The 21,895-nt window shown below is 55.4% G+C and overlaps 4 protein-coding genes across 4 annotated transcripts in view; 1 reads left to right on the top strand and 3 right to left on the bottom strand.

The window, feature by feature from the left end:
• Nucleotides 1-21,895, bottom strand: part of TOP3B (DNA topoisomerase III beta) — a 121,376-nt gene that overhangs the window by 78,305 nt on the left and 21,176 nt on the right. The gene's annotated exons all lie outside the window — the stretch shown is intronic.
• On the bottom strand, nt 5,279-13,785 carry ZNF70 (zinc finger protein 70). The gene is made up of 2 exons (XM_081251691.1): nt 13,723-13,785; nt 5,279-10,646 (listed from the first exon to the last, which is right to left on the bottom strand). The coding sequence occupies exon 2, from the start codon at nt 10,581-10,583 to the stop codon at nt 9,249-9,251; it is 1,335 nt and encodes a 444-aa protein (XP_081107817.1). The 5' UTR covers nt 10,584-10,646; nt 13,723-13,785; the 3' UTR covers nt 5,279-9,248.
• Nucleotides 15,005-16,121, bottom strand: VPREB3 (V-set pre-B cell surrogate light chain 3; the record flags this gene model as incomplete). The annotated part of the gene is made up of 2 exons (XM_081252582.1): nt 15,005-15,321; nt 16,073-16,121. 2 exons carry the CDS (start codon nt 16,119-16,121, stop codon nt 15,005-15,007), a joined length of 366 nt encoding a protein of 121 aa, XP_081108708.1.
• LOC308626834 (uncharacterized protein C22orf15) lies at nt 20,098-21,579 on the top strand (the record flags this gene model as incomplete). The annotated part of the gene is made up of 5 exons (XM_081252335.1): nt 20,098-20,122; nt 20,709-20,795; nt 20,887-21,024; nt 21,257-21,331; nt 21,413-21,579. The coding sequence occupies 5 exons, from the start codon at nt 20,098-20,100 to the stop codon at nt 21,517-21,519; spliced, it is 432 nt and encodes a 143-aa protein (XP_081108461.1). The 3' UTR covers nt 21,520-21,579.

The following is a 21,895-nucleotide window of genomic DNA, read 5'->3' as shown; positions in this document are numbered from 1 at the left end:
CTTGGGAGCAGGTGTCCCTCATTTTGGGGAGGGGGTGAGATCTCTGGGACAAGGATGGGGACTCCGAGCCGGACACCGAGGTTTGGTCAACACGTGCAATGTCTGGCTCTGCCAGTAGAGGGTGTTGGAGGAAAGCGCAAGGCCCAGTAACCGCCTCCCTGTTTTCCCGCATTCTTTCCCTTTTATTGGGCACAAGAGCCAGTGGTTGGTGTGAGGATGGCCCCGGGTCTGCTCAGCAACCCTGACCGACCGTTTAGCGTAAGTATGTCCCAGATCTCAGCGTCCTATGCCCCAACCTACGGTAGGATAGGTGGGGGATGAGGGCAGCCCCTGAGATAGTGGAACTGTGGGTCATGATTAGTCAAATCCATTCCACCTGCCGTCACTAATCAAGGTCGTTTTAAGACCTGCATGTACTCCAAGCACGTAGCCCAAATGATAAAATATCTTCCGGGTTGTTTTCTAGAAACTCAGAGTCAGCTGCATCTAGTTGGAGCTGAGCTGGCTAAGACTGGATGGGACCCCTGACCCTCCCACTGGGCGTGCGCGAGAGTCCGCTCCTTAAGAAGTCCGCCCCCAGATCGTGCTGTGAGCGTGCAGAGGCCGGGAGTTGGTTACACCTGCGCAGAACCACAGTCCCTGCTCCTTTTTCTAATCATTTTCCCCCGCGCTCCCCACACCTCAGACCGCCCTGCTGCTTGATTCTCCATCCCGTAAACACCCAGACCCTTGCTTTCAGGGAGGCAAATGTGAGAGTGTTCTCTGATCTCCTCATTGGCTGCCTTGTGGATAAACCCTCTCTTTGCTGCAAACCTCTGGTTGTTTAAGCGTTTTGGCCAGCTGCGCTATGGACACAAAGAATCTGAAAAAAAAAAAAAAAAAAGAATCTGGTCCCGTAAAAATAGCTAAACCATTACACTTGGCCCCCCCCCAACACCCCACAGATCGCCAACCACCAAAGGTTTTTCTCTGAATCCCTTCAATAGTGAATCTTCTAGAAAGCTTCTGTCTAGCCCAGGCCTCCGTTTTCCAGATCCCTGGAGGCGCAAAGGGGGGAAAGATTGTAATTCAAACATAAATACCCTGGTCCAGGTAGAAATCAACCGCCATTAGCCAAAGGGAGAAATCCACTCCTCTGCAACAGATAAGGCTGATGGTTTGGGGTGACCTTACTGACGATTTCTTGAGAAAACTGACTTTCCCGGAGAACACAGTCCAGTATTCTGCCTCTGGTCGCTCGAGACTCCTGGGCTCACTCCTCGTCTCCACTCCCCGTCCTCTGGGCTCTGATGGGTGATGCTCCAGGTCCTGGTCCTGCACATGCAAACAGCCAGCGACCACAGGGAACAGCAGGAGGAGGTGGGGATCCAACAGGTCGGCCCCATCCACACTGGGGTGAAACCAGAGGGCTGGATCAGCAGTGAGAACACAGGCAGCTCCTTTGGGATGGCTGCTGGGGAGAGGGGACACAAGGATGCAGAAGTTCTCCCCTCCAGCCAGCAACCTGCAGGGCAAGGTCTCCCAGGATTAGTGAGATTTGCTCCCAGGACAGTGAAGCTAGAGAAGCCTGTCCAGGGATGTATAAATCAATTTCCGAAGGACCCAGAAGCTGTGACCGCTTAGGACTAAATACAAACACTCTTGCAAACACCGCAGGCATGTACAGGCTGTGTTACACGTCAGCAAGGAGGGAACCAGTCTTCCTTTACCCTCACCTCTCCCAGAGCCCACATCTGGTGAGAGTGAGGCTGGACCCTCAACTCTCTGTCCCCCCAAACACTTTCTGCTTCCAAGTGTCAGGAGGGGACGAAATCCTGTCCTCTCCCCACCTCCCTCACGACAGCTTAAAGGGCAGAACTACTGCTTCGGGGTGGCCTCCCAAGGGTGGCCCCGATGTCATATTTTTCAAAAATGACCACCCCTCAGTCTGTTTGAGGGCTTTTCATAGGAGAAACCTCATGGGAGGTGAGGTGGCAGTGGAGGTGTGGCCTGCAGTAGTTAAAACCAACATTCCCAGACAAACTATTACCAAGGAGGTTGGATTTGGCTTTTTCGAGGTGATCCTCCACATGTAAGATAAGGAACAGGAGTCCCAGTTTAGCTAATTAAGCTCAGTGGGGCATAGGATGCAGCCCAGGAGTGTGGGTCACAGCTTCTGAGTGGCCACAGGACAATAGCCTTCTCAACCGTTGGTCACAGACTCAGGTCATTTGGCCTGACACCCAGCAAAGGGCTGGGGTGGTAGGAAACCTTCAATTAGATCAACCCCACTGGATGCCCCCCTGCTGGAAGGCAATGGTTGAAGATAACTGAATGGATAAAGAAGATGTGGTGTATATACATAATGGAATATTAGCCATAAAAAGAATGAAATAATGTCATTTGCAGCAACGTGGATGGACCTAGAGATGACCATGCTAAGTAATTCAGAATGAGAAAGACAAATACCATGTGATATCACTTACATGCGGAATCTAGAAAATTATACAAATGAACTATTTACAAAACAGAAATAGACTCACAGACATAGAAAACAAACTTATAGTTACCAAAGGGGAAAGGCGGGGAGGGATAAATTAGGAATTTGGGATTAAGAGGTACACACTACTATATATAAAATAGATAAACAACAAGGACCTACTGCAGAGCACAGGGAACTAAATTCAATATCTTGTAGTAATCTACAATGGAAAAGAATCTGAATAAGAATCTATCTATACCTATCTATCTGAATCACTTTGCTGTACACCTGCAACTAACACAACATTGTAAATCAACTATATGTCAATTAAAAAAAAAAAGAGGGTGACCCTCTCCTGGACCCTTTCTCTCTTCTCAGTCTCCACTAACTGAAGTGCCGGCCCTGACCCTAAACTCAGCCTCCTTCCCCAGCTCTACTGCACCTGACACCCAGGACGCAGCACGAGTCTGGGGCGGGTTGGGTCAGGGGGCCTGGCCCTCTCAGAATAGCTGACCCTGGGCGAGAACACCCCGTCTTTGGCCCAGGCTCTTCCTACAGATGGGAGAGGGTCCCCTGAGGACGAAGGCCTGCTTGGAACACAGGAGCTCCTGGTGGGGAGATGTCCGATCACCGGGAAGCATCTTGACACCGGTTTCCATGGAAACCAGGGTGGGTGTTTGTGGAAGAGGCTGACCCCATCAGGCTGCAGGGCAGAAGGATCCCTCTGGCTGCGGTGGAGAGAAAGGCTGGGGGTGGGTGGCCAGGGAGGGGGCCGTGCAGTGAGATGAGAGGAGGGGGTGGCATTAGGGACATTGTGGGCAGGACTTGGGGGGATAGGTGTATGAGAAGGTAGAGGAGAAGGGGTCTCCGGACCCTGGTTGTGATCAGCGAGACCAGAGGAAACGACGGGTGACAGAAAGAGGCTGAAGAGCATGGCTGACACTCAGGAACAAGCTGCCAGCTCACGAGGCAGTGCTGGTGGAGTGGGGGATGCAGCTGCCCATGACACCTGCAGGCCACTCCCCTCCAGGGCACAGCAGGTAGAAGGCAGGATGGCAGGAGCGAGGCCTACATTGGAAATGCGGATGGGCCGCCGGCAGGAGGTAAAGGCTCCAGTTCATAAAACCCCATGAGGCCCCACCAGCCTCCAGGAGGGGAACTGGTCCCCTCACCACCTCCGACCACGTGCCCAGGACAGCTTTTCACTCTGGGGGTGCCTGTGGTCCCGGGAGAAGACCAGTCCAGAGCCATGCAGAGCTGCTCCCTCTTCCAGATGAGGCCACATGAGGATTATGTAGGGAGCGCATTCGTTTGTGGCTGCTCATGACCCCCTCTCAGTTCTGGGGTCCAGGAGCTGGAAGACCCAAGTGAGGGCCGGGGAGGACAAAGGTGCTCCTGTCATCTCTGCGAGAAGATCTGGCCTGGCTGAGGGTGGCAGCACAGGGGGCAGGGATTGAAAGGTGTGGGAAGAGCCTTTCAAGCTGGTGCTCTGGACCCCAGAGGGCAGAGACCTCCCAGCGAGCAGGAGCCGAGGAAGGTGACAGAGGAAGATGCCCACCAGGGCAGATGGGGGCGGGGGGTGGGGCGTGGGAGGGTCTCCAGCACACGGCCCCACCGGCCACACCGGCATCCTGGCCACTGGGAAAGCGTCTGGCCTGTGGTGCAGGAGGGATGGTCCATCTCAAGACACCCTACTCCACACTCCCCAGGCCACCTTCCGACTGGGCTTCCTGGTTATCAGATACTGAAGGGGGGGTTCCCCCACAAGAAAGGGGTTGCCTTTCCCCACCCCCTGTAAGGTGGGTGTCAGTCGATGGCAAATACATCCAGACATGTGTGATGCTGGTGAGCATCCACTTGGCCCCAAGAGCAGAGTGACTCTGAGCAGAGAGGCCGTTTGGTTTCCACCTCAGCCCGTGGTGACTGAACCCACTGTGGCCTCTAAGAAGTCCCGGCAGCAGCAGGCTGGGGCTCCAGCATCACATCTGAACTGTTCCTCCCCATGGCTGCCGGTAGATCTGACACTAAACCACTGCACCTGTGGTAAACCACTGGCCTCGGGTTCCCACCTGCAACAGGAGCGGCCAGAGTGACCACCTGCTTGAGCCTCTGCCCCCACCACGGGAGGGGTCAGGGGAGAAAGGGGAAAGTTGAGGGGACCATCCTGGGACAGACAGGTGATAGGGAGAGGGGCACAAGATCAGGGTCCCCACCTCTCTTTCACATGACTGTGTGGGTTCCCTCAGGGAGGGTGGGCCTGATGTCTAGCTCTTTGCTGCATCGCATATTATTTCTAAAAAGTAAAGCACGATGTAGTGTTCTAAGTTATGTTGAACAAACTTTGGGATTAAGAAGAACAGAAAAACAAAGGAATCTTTCACAATACTGATAGTGTAATAATCACCTACGCCTTCAGTTTTCCACACAGGCTTGCACTCCTTAGTCTTCCAAGCCCCACGGGGATGTGAGGTAACATCATTCCTCCAAATCACAGCCAAGGACACTGAAGCGAGAGGATGTGGCTTCAAGAGGGGCTCAGGACAGAGCCTGGCACTGATGAAGACCAGGAGGAGCAGGTGTGCCCCATGGCAGACCTCTAGTCTACCCAGAAGTGATGCTCTACACATGGATAATAACTCATAGAGACGGGGGTTGGGGGGAGATGAGCATGACCTTTTTGGGTTAAATGAGTTAATATATATTAAAATATTAAGATGAAGGTAATTTATGCCTTACGCTAAACAATAATGTTAATAGAACTTATATGAGAAGAATTACAGAAAGAATCAGAAAACAAAATCCAACAATTTGCTGTTTATAAGTTACAGATATATAGCAAAATATATACACAAATTTTAAAAATAAAATGCCGAGCTAAATAAACTCTCATGCAAATGCAAATTCAAAAAAAGCAAGGAGCTTCCATTACGATATTTGGAAAAGAGAAGTTGAAGCTAGAAGCATTAAAAGAGGCAAAGAGGGCACTAAAAGGCACAGTTTTTCGATATGTCACTATCAAACATATATGCCCCAAATATGGTAATTACTTGATCATTTGTACCCTGCCTATTTCTTAAGAAGATAACTGCACGACTAACAAAGCAACAACATACATAAAAAAGAAACAGAAATTAACGCAAAATAGAAATACGTAAAGAAAAAAACACACAAAATCAGACTGTGATTTGACTAGGTAAATGAGTGTTCTTACCTACTTTGGGGTCACAGAGCCCTTCCAAAATGTGGTGAGTGCTACAGACCCCCCTCCCAGAATAATTCATGCATGCACATATCCACACAGCTTTGTTCAGTCCCCGGCGTCCACGACCTCTGAAACCCCTGCATGCTCATGGACTCCCAGGCAGTCCTTGGACCCCAGGTTAAGAACTCTGAAGTAAAGTTAGAGAGAGTATGGACTTGAATAAAATAATATAAAAACTGATTTAACAAATAGAACTGATGGAGTAAAAACACGTTTCTTGAGAGTACACAAACGTCTTATAAAAACTGATAATATATTCAGGCCCAGAGAAGTTCTATGGACACTTAGAAATGTTGACACCACCACGTACCATAAGAAGTAACAGCCATAACCTCAGCAGTCATCACTGGGAAATATTAATAATAACAATAACAATAGTAATAGTTGGGCCAAAGGGAAAGTCCTAAGGACAACAGCAAAAGACAACACATGTCAACATTATGGAGTGCAGCAAAAGCTCTAACTGTAAGAAAAAAATCATAGGCTAAAGTACCCCAATTTACTAGAAATATTAAAAATGATTAACTGTATCTAAATAATCTTAAGAAATGTAAAGTATTAAGTCAAAAAAAAAGAAAGAAAACAGCAGAATACATGTACTTTGACAAACAATTCAATTAGTAAACAGAACCAAGAACTGGAGCTTTACAACACTCAACAACTAAAAGGAAAAAAATGTAAGACAATAAAACAAAAACAAACAACTAAACTGAAGGATGATTAAAATATTACCAAGATGATCTCTTATAACATCACACTGTTTGAGAACCTAAATAAATGAAAAGATTTAAAAATCCAGGGCTTCCCTGGTGGCGCAGTGGTTGAGAGTCTGCCTGCCGATGCAGGGGACGCGGGTTCGTGCCCCGGTCCGGGAAGATCCCACATGCCGCAGAGCAGCTGGGCCCGTGAGCCATGGCCGCTGAGCCTGTGTGTCTGGAGCCTGTGCTCCGCAACGGAAGAGACCACAACAGTGAGAGGCCCGTGTACCGCAAAAAAAAAAAAAAAAAAAAGATAAAATAAAAATAAAAAAATAAAAATACATAAGAAATCAGTGAAAGAATTTGAACTGAAAGAACAAGGTTCTGCTCACACTTCCTACAAAGAAAGTACCTGCCTGGTCTGACCATGGTTTTGTGAGAGTCTGTCAACTCTTCAGAAAGGGGGTCTTAATCCCCATGTTACATAGTCAAAAGGAAGAAAGGAGATGTGGGGGAGGAAGAGAAAAAGTGCATATTCAAAAATGTGAGAACAGCTTAAATGAGCTGAGAGAAGCTGGGCGTGAGTCGGGTGCATCTGGGCGTGGTGGGAACATCGAGACGCTTCCTCGCGCGGGTAACCCAGGCTGGCTAAAATGGGGATTTACGTGCAGAAGACCCCTGAAGGTTGGTTTTAAGGAGAGTGGTGACATGTGCAAAGTGATGCTTGAAAAAAAAAATTTGGCTGGTGCAATGTGCGGGGACAGACATCAAAGGTAGGAAGCAGACAACTGGCCAAGGCTGAGGCCGAATGTGGGGACAGCAGGGGGTGAGGAGGTAGATCTTGGGGGGGGGCAATGTCCCACCTGCACTGAGCAGAGGTGTCAGTACTCTGTCTTCACTCTCACTGGTGACCGAAGACCCTCCGTGCAGGCTGCCTGCAGACAGTGCCTGGCACCGCCCGGTCAGGCTGGTCCACCTGTTCATGCAGAGGCTCTGTGGGGGCCTGGAGAGCTGGTTCAATGCTCCACAGACTCACACAGCAGAGAGGAGCTGGACAGAGCCGATCTTCCCAGCCCAACAGAACTGTCGTTTTAACATCTCTGGCCTACCAAGCCCCACTTAAGAAGTAACCACTATGGCTTTCCCATTTTCATTCATCTAAACTATACACAGCTGCCCAGCTGAGCTTCTCATAAGCTGAAATAACTAGCGTGACCATGATGGGTTCATGGGATTTCAGCCAGAGACTCGTAAAGCTTCAAAATAGTTCTGACTGCGTCCTCCCCACACTAGCTCTGAGGAGCCCGGGAGCTAGAACTAAAGATCCTCGTGGACACACAAAGGCCTGGGACAAACCCTTACCAACCAGCCAGACACGGCACTGCCTGAACCCATCCCTGGGGTAGTGGGCAGAGGTCATAGACAGGATGGCCACCTTCAAGCTCTGCTCTGGACGATGCCATCTGGGAGATGCTGGGGCTGCCTGGGAGCCAGCATGGGCTCACAGCCTGCTATGCAGGGGAACCTTCTAATCACCTGGGGAGCTTTAAAAACATGCCACTGTCGGAGCCCCACCTCTGGGGATGCCCAACTGAACTGGTCAGGGCAGGACGCAGACAATGGTACTCGTTAAACAACCCCCAGTGGGGAGGACAGAGAGAAGGACAGGACGCAGACACACTGCCGCTGTGGGGACAGCGTGCAGGAAGTGTCCTGCCCAGGGCGCCGCACCCAGGACACAAGCTGGAGGGAGGGAGGGAAAGCCTGGCTGAAGGGGGGGCCCTGCCATTTCGGGAACCAGACAGGGATGCACCTCCCCTGCAGGTGGGGCAGGGGTCACTGTGGGTCTCCATCCTCAATCGCCAGCCGACAAAGCACGTTCATGCATGGTCCCACTCTGAACAGGAGCCTGCACCAGCCCTTAGGGGAATGTGGCCAGTCCCAATAGGCCCACCTCACGGAAGGGGTCACCAAGGTGAGGGAGGGGCCAGAACTGGAACTTGAACCCCGACCTTCTGACCTAATCACCTTCTATCCCCTTGCACTGGAGGGCGGAGGGGAGGCTGCAAAGCGCCGACCAGAGACGGGCCCCGATGATGTCCAAGGCACGCTGTGGTTGGGGCCCTAGGTCTGGTGGAGGGTTACCCCCAGGAGGGCAGTGAGCCTTTGCCCGGGCTGAGCCAGAGCCAGGCTGCACCGTCCACTGGCCTCCGGGACCACGCCTCCACCTCCTGGAAGAGTTGCTGGCCAGAACCGCCCTCAGCTCACCCATGTCGAGGGCTGAGAGAGCACACGGGGGCCTCACCCCCACACCCAGGATGAGTCCTCCAGACCCTCCCTCTGCTCTGTCACCTGAGCTGGCAGTCCCCACCAGTGCCCGAGGTGGGCTGCTGACGCGTCTACTTTGGATCCATTTTCCTTCAGTTGATTGGACCGCGAACACGGTTACTTCTTCTAAAAGTGCCTGATGTTAGAGCTCATCTGACATTTTCATGGGTTTAACTCCACTTTCTCCCTCTGACGTTTATTCTTCTTCTGGATTCTGGAAAAAGCGAATAGAGGGCAAAACTAAACCCCATTGGGTCACAGGTGAGCATGAGACATCTGAGAGCCGGCTGTGCCCTGGCGCCCCGGCCCTTGGCCTCCCTCCCCACCCCACCCAGTCCCCCTGCTGGGCCAGGGCCGCGGAGCAGGGGCCGGGCCCTGCCACCAGGGCAGGCGGGCATTTCCAGGAGGCACTGGTCTGGGGAGGCGGGCAGGCCTTACAGATGAGTGAGGGGCCGGGCTCCAGCTGGCAGAGGCACGGGCCTTGGCGCCAGCCCCTCCTCTAGAGCTTGTCCCCCGCATGGACCTTCTGGTGGCGGATGAGGTGCGAGCTGCCCCGGAAGGCCTTGCCGCAGCGGTTGCACTCATAGGGCCTCTCCCGCGTGTGGGTCTTGTAGTGCTCGATGAGGGCCGAGCGGTGGCGGAAGGCCTTGCCGCACTCATTGCACACATAGGGCTTCCGGCCCGTGTGGATGCGCTGGTGCTGGATGAGGGCCGAGCTGTGGCAGAAGGCCTTGCCACACTGGCCACACTCATAGGGCTTCTCGCCGGTGTGGATGCGCTGGTGCTCGATGAGCGAGGAGCTCTGGCTGAAGGCCTTGCCGCACTTGTGGCACTTGTAAGGCTTCTCGCCCGTGTGCGTTTTGCGGTGCTCAATGAGGTTGGAGCTCTGGCTGAAGGCCTTCCCGCACTCCTCGCACGCATACGGCTTCTTGCCTGTGTGGATCCTCTGGTGCCGGATGAGGTGGGACCGGTGGCAGAAGGCCTTCCCACAGAGCTCGCACTCGTGCGGTTTCTTCAGTGTGTGGATCTTCCGGTGCTGGCTCAGGCCCGAACTCTGGTTGAAGGATTTCCCGCACTCCTTACATTGATAGGGCTTCTCCCCGGTGTGGATGCGCTCGTGCTTCCGGAGGCTCGAGCTCCGACTGAAGTCCTTCCCGCACTCCCTGCACGCGTATGGCCTCTTCCCGGTGTGGGTCTTCTGGTGCTGCGCGAGTGCAGAGCTCTGGCGGAAGGCCTTGCCGCACTCCCGGCACTCGTAGGGCTTCTCCCCCGTGTGGATGGCCTGGTGCCGCAGCAGGTGCGAGCTCTGGCTGAAGGCCTTGCCACACTCACAGCACTCGTAGGGCTTCTCCCCCGTGTGGATCACCAGGTGCCTAAGCAGGTGTGAGCTCTGGCTGAAGGCCTTGCCGCACTCGCGACACGCGTAGGGCTTGGCTGGCTGTGCAGTCCTGTGAGGCCCCTCGGGTCCCGAGTCCCCCCTGCCCGCCGTCTCCCCATCGGGCTTACCAGACGCTTCCTCGCTGTGGATTATCTGGCACATAGTCAGGTCTGATTTCTGGAGGAAGGTTGGGCTGGATGGCTCATCGTCCTGGGGTCTGTCTCCTGGGGGGATGCTCTGATGCTGGACGGGGCTTGAGCACAGACTGATATTCCCCTCATAATCGTCCTGCTCCCCCAGAGGGATCTCCTTGTAGATGACAGCCATCTGCTCTAAACCCCTTTCCTGAAGAAAAGGGTCCCCCGGGTCCTCCTCCGGGAAAAGATTTGTCTGCATTTCCAACCCGTCCTCAAACACGAAGGCCTCACCCAGCTTGGCTGCCGGGGGAATCTCCATTGTGGGTCCGGGCTCACCCCCAGTGACTGTTTCTCTTTGGGGCACACTTACTGCTCTCAGATTCTGAAAAGAAAACAAGAGACACTGTCAAGTCAGCAAGTCAAGCACCTAGTAGATGCCAGAGTCTAAGGTAGATATAACCAAAGACACAATCTTGCCCTTGAGATGGTCCTTACTGAGTTAGAGACAAGTCTGACTTACCAGTAACAACTGCAAAGAAGACAGACAGACAGACAATGACACATGGTGGTGTCCAGACTCTAAAGGCTCAGGGTGTCCAGAAAGGTGGGCAAGGACAGGAAGTGGAGCCATTCTGAAAAAGGGGCAAGACTCCAGCTACCGGAGGAGGTTGGGGCTGGGGTCTTGTTGGGAAAGAGAGAGCACACACCCCCCTCCTACGATCGGTCGGCTGCAGGCCTCCAGCCCAGAGCCCCAGCCGGAGCCCAGGGAGTCAGCCCTTCTCATTCCTGCCGGCACACCCCGTCCTGTCCACTTCCCGTCTTTACTGAAGGGGTCTCTGCCTCTCTCCTCACTGCCACTGGGCAGCTCAGGCCTCCGTGTGACTCGCCTCCCCACTGGCTGCCTACCTCCAGCTTCCCCCCTCCCCGCAGCCCGTTCTCTACGTGGATGCCAAAGTCAAACACCCAAAACACAGTCCTGATCGTGGCATCCCCCTTCTCAGGAGCTTGCAGCAGCCCAAATCCTCCACACGCAGCCATGCGGCCCTGTCCCCTGCTTCTCCTTCCACACACCCCCAAACTTCCAGCTCCACCACTCACACATGCTGCTGTTTCCTCCTCTTGACTGGTCCCCACTCTTCTCACATGGCCACTTGCTCATCCTTCCAGACTCAGTTCAAATGTCCCCTCTTCCCTGCACCCTCAGACTCTGACAATCGTGGGCACGTGGCCTTGGCGACAGTGGAGCATGCGGCATATGTCCATCACAGCACTCACCACCTGGAGGGCAAATGTCATGGCAGGACTTTCCCCACCACCGCCTGCGAGCTCCCCGAGGGCAAATCCGGGGCTCCTCCATATTGGAATCCCCAGCTCCCAACACAGCCACTCAATCATTACACACACATTTATTGAATAAATAAATGACTGAATGGAGGAAAAGTTATTTGTGTTTGTGTTAGAACTGCTTACCACACTTTTATTTTGCCAAAGTACTCTTTATTCAAATAAGTCAATTATCTGGGAGATATGAATAAATGAAACATACAAAAGCAGAGCTGCTCCGGTTGAAGGGGGTGTTTTCGGAGGGACAAGGAAGGAGGCTAGAACACCCCACTCAGCCCCCCATCCCACTGTGGGGGCCCAGAGGGAGCCCCGCAGGACCCCACCCACAAACTGCTATGCAACCTCCAGGGAAACTCTTCAGGTACCATAATGATGACAACTCGAGTTTATTGAGCAACTGCTGTGTGCAAGGCACAGCTAGACCTTTTACAAGCATATCTCATGTACTCCTCAGGGCTCCATACAAAGGTACTATCATCCTTACACTGAAGTCAGAGAGGAACTGCCTCAAAAAGACATACTAAATTAATCAGAATAGTCATGATGGAACTCATTCCTATTTGGAATGTTTTTTTAATGACTTTTCAGCCAGTAGAAAGGCCAGGTGTGAAAAAAACCACAGACATGCAATATCCTCAAGAAGCCTGTGTCAGACTTCCCTGGTGGTGCAATGGTTGAGAATCCACCTGCCAAGGCAGGGGACGTAGGTTCAAGTTCTGGTCCGGGAAGATCCCACATGCCGCGGAGCAACTAAGCCCATGTGCCACAACTACTGAAGCCCCCACACCACAACTACTGAAGCACACGTGCCTAGAGCCCATGCTCCGCAACGAGAGCCACCGCAATGAGAGGCCAGTGCACCTCAACGAAGAGGAGCCCCCGCTCGCGGCTACTAGAGAAAGCCCGTGCACAGCAACAAAGACCCAATGCAGCCAAAAATAAATAAATAAATAAATATATTATTTTTTTTAAAAAGCCTGTGATCACTCCCACTCCTCTTCACAACCACGGTCTCCACTCGCCCCCGCCTCACCCGACCTCCTCAAACCTCACGTCCCATTTTCACCCCTTCCCCATCTAGCTTAGACTACAGCGGGTCTAACTATGGGCGTCACTTCAACCAGCTCACTGACCAGCATCACATTCCTCACCTCCCTGCCCTGCCACTAACTACCCACCTCCTCTGCCAGCTCCTCCTAAGATGCTGAATGTTGCCAAGGAAAATCATACGACTGTGTCTGGCGCGGAGACAAACTTCAAGTTTCCAATTTCAGCTGGGACTTCAGCCCCAGCATCAAATGACCTCCTTACGGCCAAGCCCTCTCTTCTGGGTCCTCACTTCCTCCCCCCTCTGGAAGGCCTCCCCAAGACATCCCTCTCAAAACCCTTCATTTCAGAGACTGCAGATTGGCACTCTGGGGATCCTGCCACAGACACGTTGTGTTTGGCTCTCAAAGAGTCAGGCTTTTCCTTTTTGTTTGACTTAGCTGCCAATATTTAAAACTCAGTAGGTTTTCTCATGAAAAACTGGACGATGTGACAATACGAGCCCACCCTTCACTAACCCACCTTGCTGGCCAACCTACCCCCACTCCCACGCCCCACTTCATTCCCTTGGTTTCTTCCCCCCCTAATTTTCATGCCCTCTGACCCCTCTTTCTCGGTATCTGGGGATTGTGCCTCCACCCACCTGCTAAATCCTGGTGTTTCCGAGGTTCCCTCCTCGGGGTTTTTCCATTCCCACTATGTACCAGCTACACGCTGAAGTCTCCACTGTGTTGAAAAAGCTGGCGATACTTTATCTGTGCCCAACGATGTTGTAAATATTTTGGGACCGAAAATCCAAAGGTCTGGAACCCCACGCTTCCCACCTCTCTCGGGCCTTCCCCGGCTCCTCCTGCCTCCGTCACTCCATCCTCCTGGGACCCCCAGGTCCTGGGCACCCGGCCGACCCTCGGGCCAGTCAGGGCCTCCTGGCTGGAGGCCAGCGAGCGGCCGCGGACCCGCACCTGCTTCCACGGACGGGGGTCGCCAACACCTGCGCCACCGGAGGAAGAGGTGGCCACACTGGCTGCCGCAGAGCCACTCACCTAGGCCGGGGCGGGGCCGCTCACCTGAGCGGGGGCGGGGCCGCGGGCGAGCAGGGCGGGGCCGCACCTGAGCTGCTCCTGCCCGCGGCCGTGGCCTCGCTCGGATGCGGCTGCTGACGCGGAGCCCGCGGCGGCCCGAGAGCCCGAGCCCCGCCCCCTCCCGTAGCACTTCCGGGACCGCTCTAGGCCGCACGGAGGCCAGTGTCTCGCTGGTCCCACCCCGCAGTACGCGTCTCCGCCTGGTCGCTGGGATCCGGGTCGCAGGGCTGGCGTCGGAATGGGCCGTCCAGTCGGCTCAGGGCTCTGGGCCGTCCCCGAGCGCGTCCCGGCTGGGCGGGCGTTGGCGGGAGCGCAGAGGAGGAAATTGAGGCTGGGAGGGGCGGCCGGCTCCTGGGCACCTGTCCTGGGGGTGGGGCCGGCCAGAGGCCTTGCGGTGGCTGTGTCCCCGGGAGACGGGCAGGCGCGCTCAGGGCTGCGGAGCCCGTTACCCCGCGCAGGCCCGGGGTCCTGCTGCGATTCCCCCTCCCTTCCTGGGGAGCTCTGGCCCTGCTTGCTCACCTCGTCCCCGCAGAGACAAATGAGGAGAGCCCGGAGAGGGCCCAGGAGATGGCTGGGAGCCTAGGTGGGACCCTCTGTGGACCCCACCTCTGCATCTGAGGGATGGCCTCCGTTCAGGTGGCGCCTCTTAGGGGAACCGGGAGGGAAGCGGGGTGTGTTCTTCAGCCCCCGAACCCCTCCCAGAGCTCACTTCTGCTTCTGGTGGCAAGACTTGCCCCTCTACCCAAGGATGGCTGCTGCCCATTCTGCCCCTGCCATCTGCCCACCTGTCTTCAGCACCTTCCGTCCTGGCCCTCAGGTGCCTCCTAGCCCCATCCAGGAGTAGGCAGGGGCTTCTAGGGACCCAGTCCAGTGACCCTGTGTGTGTTGGACCACAACCAGCCATGCAGAGCTGGGACCAGCAAGCGCTGGTTATTTTTTCTCTCACTCCAGCTCCTCCAGTCACAGGAAGGCAAGAGCCACCATTCTGAGCCCCCTGGGGGCTGGTAGGGAGGTGGGGCCCCACCCAAGGGTCTCAGGTGCTTCCGCTTCTGCAACAATCCCCAGAATACCTACCCCCACACTCCCAGACCAACCACAGTCACTTTTTCAGCCAGGATCTCATGGCCCTCAGAATAGTTATTGTTGACACGTTGATTATTAACCCATTTTACAAAGGAGGAAAATCAAGGCTCAGAGAAAGGGAGGGTCCCAAGGTCAGGAGCATAAGTGGGAGGCAGATGGAAGGCACTCAACCCACACCCCACCCCTAGGGTATGTAGCCCACAGAGCAGTAATAATCCGCGGCGTCTTCAGGCTGCACGGGGCTGATGGTCAGGATGCAGGCATTATGGGCTGCATCTGTGGCTGCCGAGAAGCGGTCAGGGATGTCAGGGGGGCGGTGGTGGTCCTCCTCTGAGCGGTAGTGGAGGAGCAAGCGGGGGGCGCTGCCTGCCCGCTGCTGATACCAAGACACGCCGTAGTCCCCGACGGTGGCATGGCGGGGGCTGAGCATGCAGGAGAGTTGGGCCACTTGGCCTGGGAAGACCAGCAGTGTGTCCGGCTGGGTCAGGGTTGGCTGGGAGGCTAAGAGAGACAGACACACTCAGGTCTGGCCTGGGCCCCTTCCTTCCTGCCCCTGCCCCACAAAGTCTTGGTCAGACTCCCAGGAGAGTCCTCTCCCAAAAACTCACAGCCCGGTGCCATGGGATCGTCACTGGGTGGGGCACAGAGCTGGCGACCCCTAAGCCCCCATTAGTGTCATGTTCCCAAGGAGCCATGTGCAGCTAAGGATCTAGAGTTCAGAGGGTGTGCTGGTGGTCTCTGGGCTGCCCACCCTCATCCCTTGCCCTACAGACAGACCCCTATCACTTTGGTCACACTGGCTTGTCCAAACCCTGGCTACAGACTGACGACCCCCAAGAAGCCTCCTGGGCTGTTACTACCCATTGGCTCAGCCTCCGGCCACTGGCTGCTGAAGACCTTCTCAGGGTTAGCTTGTCCCTGAGGCCCTGTGGGGTAGGAACCAGCCCACACCAGCTTCCCCTCTGAAAAATTCAAAAGGTGATGAGTCTCTGAGACCCCCAAGAGTCAGAGTCCAAAGGGACCCTAGCAATCTGGTCATTCACAAATGGGGAAACTGAGGCCCACACAGAGAAGTGACTTGCCTCAAGTCTGGGGCAGGGCCACCTGTGGGCAGTTCTCCTCTCCACCTCAAGGACCCTTCCAAAACCTTCCCCACTGACCACATGGATTTGCTTCCTTACAGGGGACTTCCAGAGCCAGTGTGCTGTCTCCCACTCCACCCCCGGGTGAGCAAGGCCCAGGGAGGGCTCACCTGCCAGGAGGACCCCAGTCAGAAGGAGGGCCAGATGCCGACAGGCCATGGCCAGAGGCAGGGAGGCAGGTGGGAGTCGCTTGTTGTGTTGGGCTTGCGCTGGGCGTGCTCCAGGTGCTTCAGGGCACACTGGGGAGGCTGCTGGACCAAGACAGAGCATGCAAATCAACCCACTGACAAGGTGGGAGGGCGGTGCTGGGGCCCAGCAGCCAGACCTTATCTTCCCAAACGTCAGCATCCTGGCCCCACAGGGCCTTCTTGAGAACAGAAGCCCGGAAATCCACAAGTGCAGTTAGAGCAGGTGGCTGCTCTTCACTGAGGTATAACTCATACGGTCAAGTGCACAAATCTTACATGTATGGCTCAATGATTTTATATATATATCCCTGCAGCCTCTACCCAGACCAAAATTTAGAACATTTCCATCACCCCGGAAGGTTCCCTCACGCGCCTTCCCTGCCAGTAACACCCTCTTAGCCCTCAATGGTAACCGAGTGGGACTCTGTGGTTAATCAGTTTTGCTGTAGAACGTCAGCTATAAATGGAGTGATAGTGTGTCCTCTTTTGTTTCTGCTTCTTTTGTTAAACATTATGAGTCATCTGTGTGTGCAGCAATGTTTAATTCGTTGTCACAGCTGTGTGTAAGCCACTGTGTGGATAGCCACAATTAATTTATCCATCTCCTGTTACTAGCCATTCGGGTGCTTTCATCTTTGGCTATTTCAAGGAGAACTGCTGCGAGCATTCCTGCCTGTGTCATTGGTGCACCTGAGCTCTGGTTTCTGCTGGGCAGACACCCAGGACAGGGAACGTTTCCGTTTAGTGTTGGTTTTTTTTTTGGCCGCATCGCACCACGCAGCATGCGGGATCTTAGTTCCCCAACCAGGGATCGAACCCGTGCTCCCTGCAGTGGAAGCGCAGAGTCCTAACCACTGGACCGCCAGGGAAGTTCCCCTTCTGTTTAGTTTTAGTAGATACCGCCGGGGTTCCCGACATGGTTGTGCTGATCTGCACTCCTGTTGTGGGTAAGAGAGTTTGCCGGACCGAGGGGAGCTGACTTTGGTTGGGATTCAACCCGCGCTGGGATTCAAACCTGAATCCCAGATCCCCCTCCTCTTGACTGCACAACTTCAGCCAAGTTCCCCCCTCTGTGCCTCAGTTTCCTCATCTGGAAACTAAAGACGAGCATTGTGCCAGCCCAAGTGTTGTGAAGATGCAAAGATAGGACTTTGTGGGAGTTCCTTGGTTGCCTAGTGGTTAGGATTCTGGGCTTTCATTGCGTGGCCTGGGTTCAACCCTTGGTAAGGGAACTGAGATCCCACAAGCTGCACGTTGCAGCCAAAACAAAAACAAAAAAAAACATAGATAGGACTTTGTGTGTATTAATCATGCCTTTTATATTCTCTATCCTGATGCTTTGACATCTGGGGCCTTGCTGACCTTGGAGGGACTGGCCCTCCCAGGGTCAGCCAGTTCCTAGAGACAGTAACACACTTTTCAAATGCAAACCAACCATTCCTGAGTCCACACTCCCCTGACCACCTCCCCTACGGGGGGCTCTCACTGGGCCACTGCCCTCCTGCCCTGTCACCCAGGGCAAGTACCAGACAACCAGGGACGGTTCCTGTGCCCCAGAGCATGAAGTTATTCCAAACAGCCAACCCTGAGCCTGCTCACCCCACCTCACTGTTCCTTCCCTCAGAAACCACAATAGAGGCTCCTACCCAGAGTTCCCCCTCTCTCTCTGCCTCCTGACCAGCCCTGATGCTTTCCCATGTGGCCTCCCCCACCATGGGGTGTCATGCCTCCTCCACTTGGGAACTGTAACAAACCAGCTTCTCAATGGCAATCATCTCCTGATCTGCTGGCCTTACCAAATACCTAAAAAATAATAAAACAAGTTAAAGCAGTGTGCTCTTGTTACTTTGTAGCCTTGAGAGCTCGCTTGGGGAAGGTTACAAAGCTCTCACTGTGGGTCCCACTCCAGTCCTAACACCTCCTTAGAGCACCTCCATGACACTCAAGACAAAAGATCCCTCCTCGGCGGCACTAAAGACAAACCCCTCGGGGGGGCTTCCCTGGTGGCGCAGTGGTTGAGAATCCGCCTGCTAATGAAGGGAACACGGGTTCGTGCCCCGGTTCAGGAAGATCCCACATGCCATGGAGCGGCTGGGCCCGTGAGCCACGGCCGCTGAGCCTGTGCGTCCGGAGCCTGTGCTCCGCAACGGGAGAGGCCACAACAGTGAGAGGCCCGCGTACCGCAAAAAAAAAAAAAAAAGACAAACCCCTCGGAAAACAGAGGGGTGGTCATTGGAGCTGAGGGTCCAGGCCGGGAGTTCCATTCCTTCCAGAATCTGGCTGCAGCCACTCCTGGGCTGTGTTCTGCAGGACACGGGTCCCCAGATTTTGGAAGAAAGTGCCCTACCTGTAAGTTTGGGAAGCGCTGCCCCGGGGCTTTCCCCAGTGTTGCCTCTGAGCGCCTGCTGCAGGCTGAGCACCCAGGTAGCACTCAAAAGGGTTACTGCGTTCCACTCTCACGCTAACTTGCCCGTGGTGCCGTGAGCGGTGCCTCTCACTGCTTTACAGGTGTGAGCACTGAGGCAAGTCCTGTCCAGAGGCAGAGTGATGCTGACGAGCTGCGGGGAGGATCTGGGCCCCCTCCGGCCTCCTGCCTTGAGCTCTGCCTGCAGGGGGTGGATGAATAGTCTAATCACCGGGGTGCAGTGGCAGGGCAGCTAAGAAGGAGGTATCCTGACCCGCCATGAGTCCAGAGGCCCAACCACAACCAGACGGAAAGAGGGGCAATGCAAACGCTGCCCACGCTGGAAAACAATGGCAGTTTCTTACAAAGTTAAACATACTCTCCCCAGAGGACCCAGCAATCCCTCTTGCTGAGATTTACAGTAGAGAAATGGAAACGTCTCTTCACCCAGAGTGTCTGTACTGGCTTTACTCATAATCACCCAAAACGGGAAACAATCCAAACAGCAGCAGGTGAGTGGATCCACAGACCGTGGCACCTCCAGGCAGTGGGACCCTCCTGGGTGATGAAAGGAAGGATCCACTGACACCGGTTGATGACCCCGGTGAATCCCGCATGCATGGAGCTAGGTGAAAGCAGCCGCACATGAAAGGCTCCGCGCTGTCTGCTGCTTCCCTCTCTGTGAGTGACAGTCTGGAAGAGGTGGGGGCAGGGAACACTGCAGCGCTTGCCAGGGGCTGGGGTGACCACAAAGGGGCACGAAGGAATTTGGGAGAGTGATGGAAATGTTGTGTATCCAGACTGGTGGTGGTTCTGTGAGACTTGTCACAACTGGAAAACACTCAAAAGTGTTTTGTTCACTCAAAAGTGAATTTTACTGTATGTAAACCATAACTTGACTAAGAAAGGAAAGAAACAAGGACAGAAGAGAGGGAGGCTGGGAGTGAGCCCAGGACAGGGGGCCTTGAGTTGATTGGGAGCCTGCGAGGTTGGTGAGGATCCCGCTTCTGCTACAGCCACGCCAGCACCCCACCCCCAGGAATCTCCCCTGCTTTCAGCCTGGGAGCTCTGTCTCTACTGGTGAGGGGATGTGGTCTCTGGACATCCCTGGGCGCTGAGGCTCCAGCCCCCACTAGAGCCCTGCGTCAGGGAATGTCCGGACCCTCCCCAGAGCCCGTTACCGGGATACTGGGGGGAAGGCATTTCCTGCCTAGACCTCTTGGCAGCTCCCACTCCCATGGAGACCAGCTTGGAAGCTGGGAGGGCCTGAGTCTTTTCTGTACTCTGATCTAGCTAGCGGGAGGAAGAGGAGGCCAAGGCTCCTGGACTAGCTGCAAGGACCCCCTGGGCTGGTGGAGCCCAGCCCCAAGGGCGGCTGAGTGGGGAGCTGCACTTGGACCCACCCACCCATCACTCCCCCATCCCCGACACACACATCTCCCGCAGGGCGCCACACGGGGTAGATCTCAGCCCCAGCTCCTTCCTTAGGAAGTTGGGGGTGGGGGATCAAAGCCCCCACATCTGTCTCCTCCCCCCTGCAGCCATGTTTATCACGGTGATGTCTGGAGGTAAGTGGGGTCCCCTGTCCCGGCAGACTGGTGGGGGTACATTCCCTCTGCCTTGAGGGAGAGTGGGGAGGTGGCAGGGGGAAGGGGTACACATGGGAAGGGATGGGAGCGTCTGCAGAGAGTCCCTTGAGGGGAAACCCCGGCTGGGTCCTGGGAAATGCACGTGGGCTCCTCTAGGAGCGCACGGGCCACGCAGCCACCAAGCCGCTGCCGTGGAGCAAATGTTCAAATTGCTCCATCCCTTAGCTGGTCAGTGGTCCTCCAGCTTCAGGGGGCATGAGGCACCTAAAGCTCTAGCCCCAGCTGCAGATTCCTGACCTTCTGGTGGAGGCGGGGCTGCTGTGGGGTAGTGGGTGAGGGGCTGTCAGGTGCCGGAGGTGGGGCTGAAGTGGGAGGGGAGGGTCGCGTGAGAAAGGCAGAAGTTGTGCACCGTGGTCACCAACATCTTGGGAGATGGAAGGGGGTACATTCCTAATCTCGTAGCCCCATTCCCTGCTCTGTAGGGAAGAGACGGGAGGGAGGCAGAGGGTCCCAGTTTGGGGGGAATAGAGGGTGCCATTCGTTCACCTCTGCTCCTCCCCCACAGCCAGCTGCTGGGAGCTGGTGAACCCCTGGTGCAGCCTGGTGATCCTCATCACCCACCTGAGGCAGAGGGGGCAGGTGCCCTCAGATGGTGAGGGGGCAGGGAGGGGTGCTGGGAGAACCAATGAGGGCCCCCAGGTAGGGATTCCAGCCCTGCCCTGCCTCCCTCTCTGCTTCCCCAGTGACCATAGCCCTCCTGCCTGAGGACGGGCACCTGGTGAACCTGGCTGAGGGACTGGAGGAGGGGCCTTCCCCGGCACCCTCCATGGGCAGCCCCCTGCTGCAGGAGCATGGGACCTATGTCCTAGTGCTGATCATCAGTAAGTGGGGCCCCAGATGCCCCCTGTGCAGCTATGTTGGAATATAAGAGGGGGGACAGCAGCCACAGACCACCCAAGCCCTGCCGAGCCCCTACTTTGGCCAGGACCTAGCCCTGACCTTCCCATCCAATGCCCTGTCCTGACCCCACTGTGGGCCAGCAACAGGTTCAGAGTGAGAGGTGGGGGTGAGGACCACCAGGCCAGCCAGGAATCAGCCTTCTTCCCTCTGCAGAGGGTGAGGGCGGGGCCCCCACCTGCTATGAGTCCCTCCTGGAGAACCTGGATGAGCGGTGTCCAGAGCTGACAGGTGAGTGTCACAGGAGAGCCCCAGGGGGAGGATGTGCCTTCCCACCAGCCCCCCACAGGCAGGGCTTCTTGGGCCTTCCAGAGGAGCTGCGCTGGCTGTCGGGCCTGCCCCCACTGGGCGATGGCTGGAGAAGGTGCGCCAGCACTCTGCATGGCCACCAGGAGCAAGGCCCTCCTTCACGGCCCTGAAGGGTGGGCTTCCTGCTGTCTGGGATCCACTAGCTGGGGCCGAGAGCCAGCTAAGGAGGAGACATGGATCCCTGGGGGGATGCTCATACCCAGATATGGGACCCCTTCCCAGGGGACAGATGTGTGTGCTGAGAGGTGGACCCCAGTGCCAACCCCCCTCAGAGACACACGAATACCCACATGATGGAAGACACTATATCCAGAGACAGGTCCCCACCATCCCGCTGGAGGCTAAGTGCCTGCACAAGGGCAGGGAGACATGGAATAGGGCCTGGCACACTGTAGGTGCTCAGTGCCGAGCTGCTGAATGAACTCAGTGAAGGCAGCAGCACAGTGTGTGATGGCGTTTGAAGGGCCAGCACCTCTGTTCCGGCAG

This window comes from Mesoplodon bidens (genome assembly GCF_964165515.1).
Source record: "Mesoplodon bidens genome assembly, chromosome: 13".
NCBI lineage: Eukaryota > Metazoa > Chordata > Mammalia > Artiodactyla > Ziphiidae > Mesoplodon > Mesoplodon bidens.
This window is presented reverse-complemented; position numbering and strand designations above follow the sequence as displayed.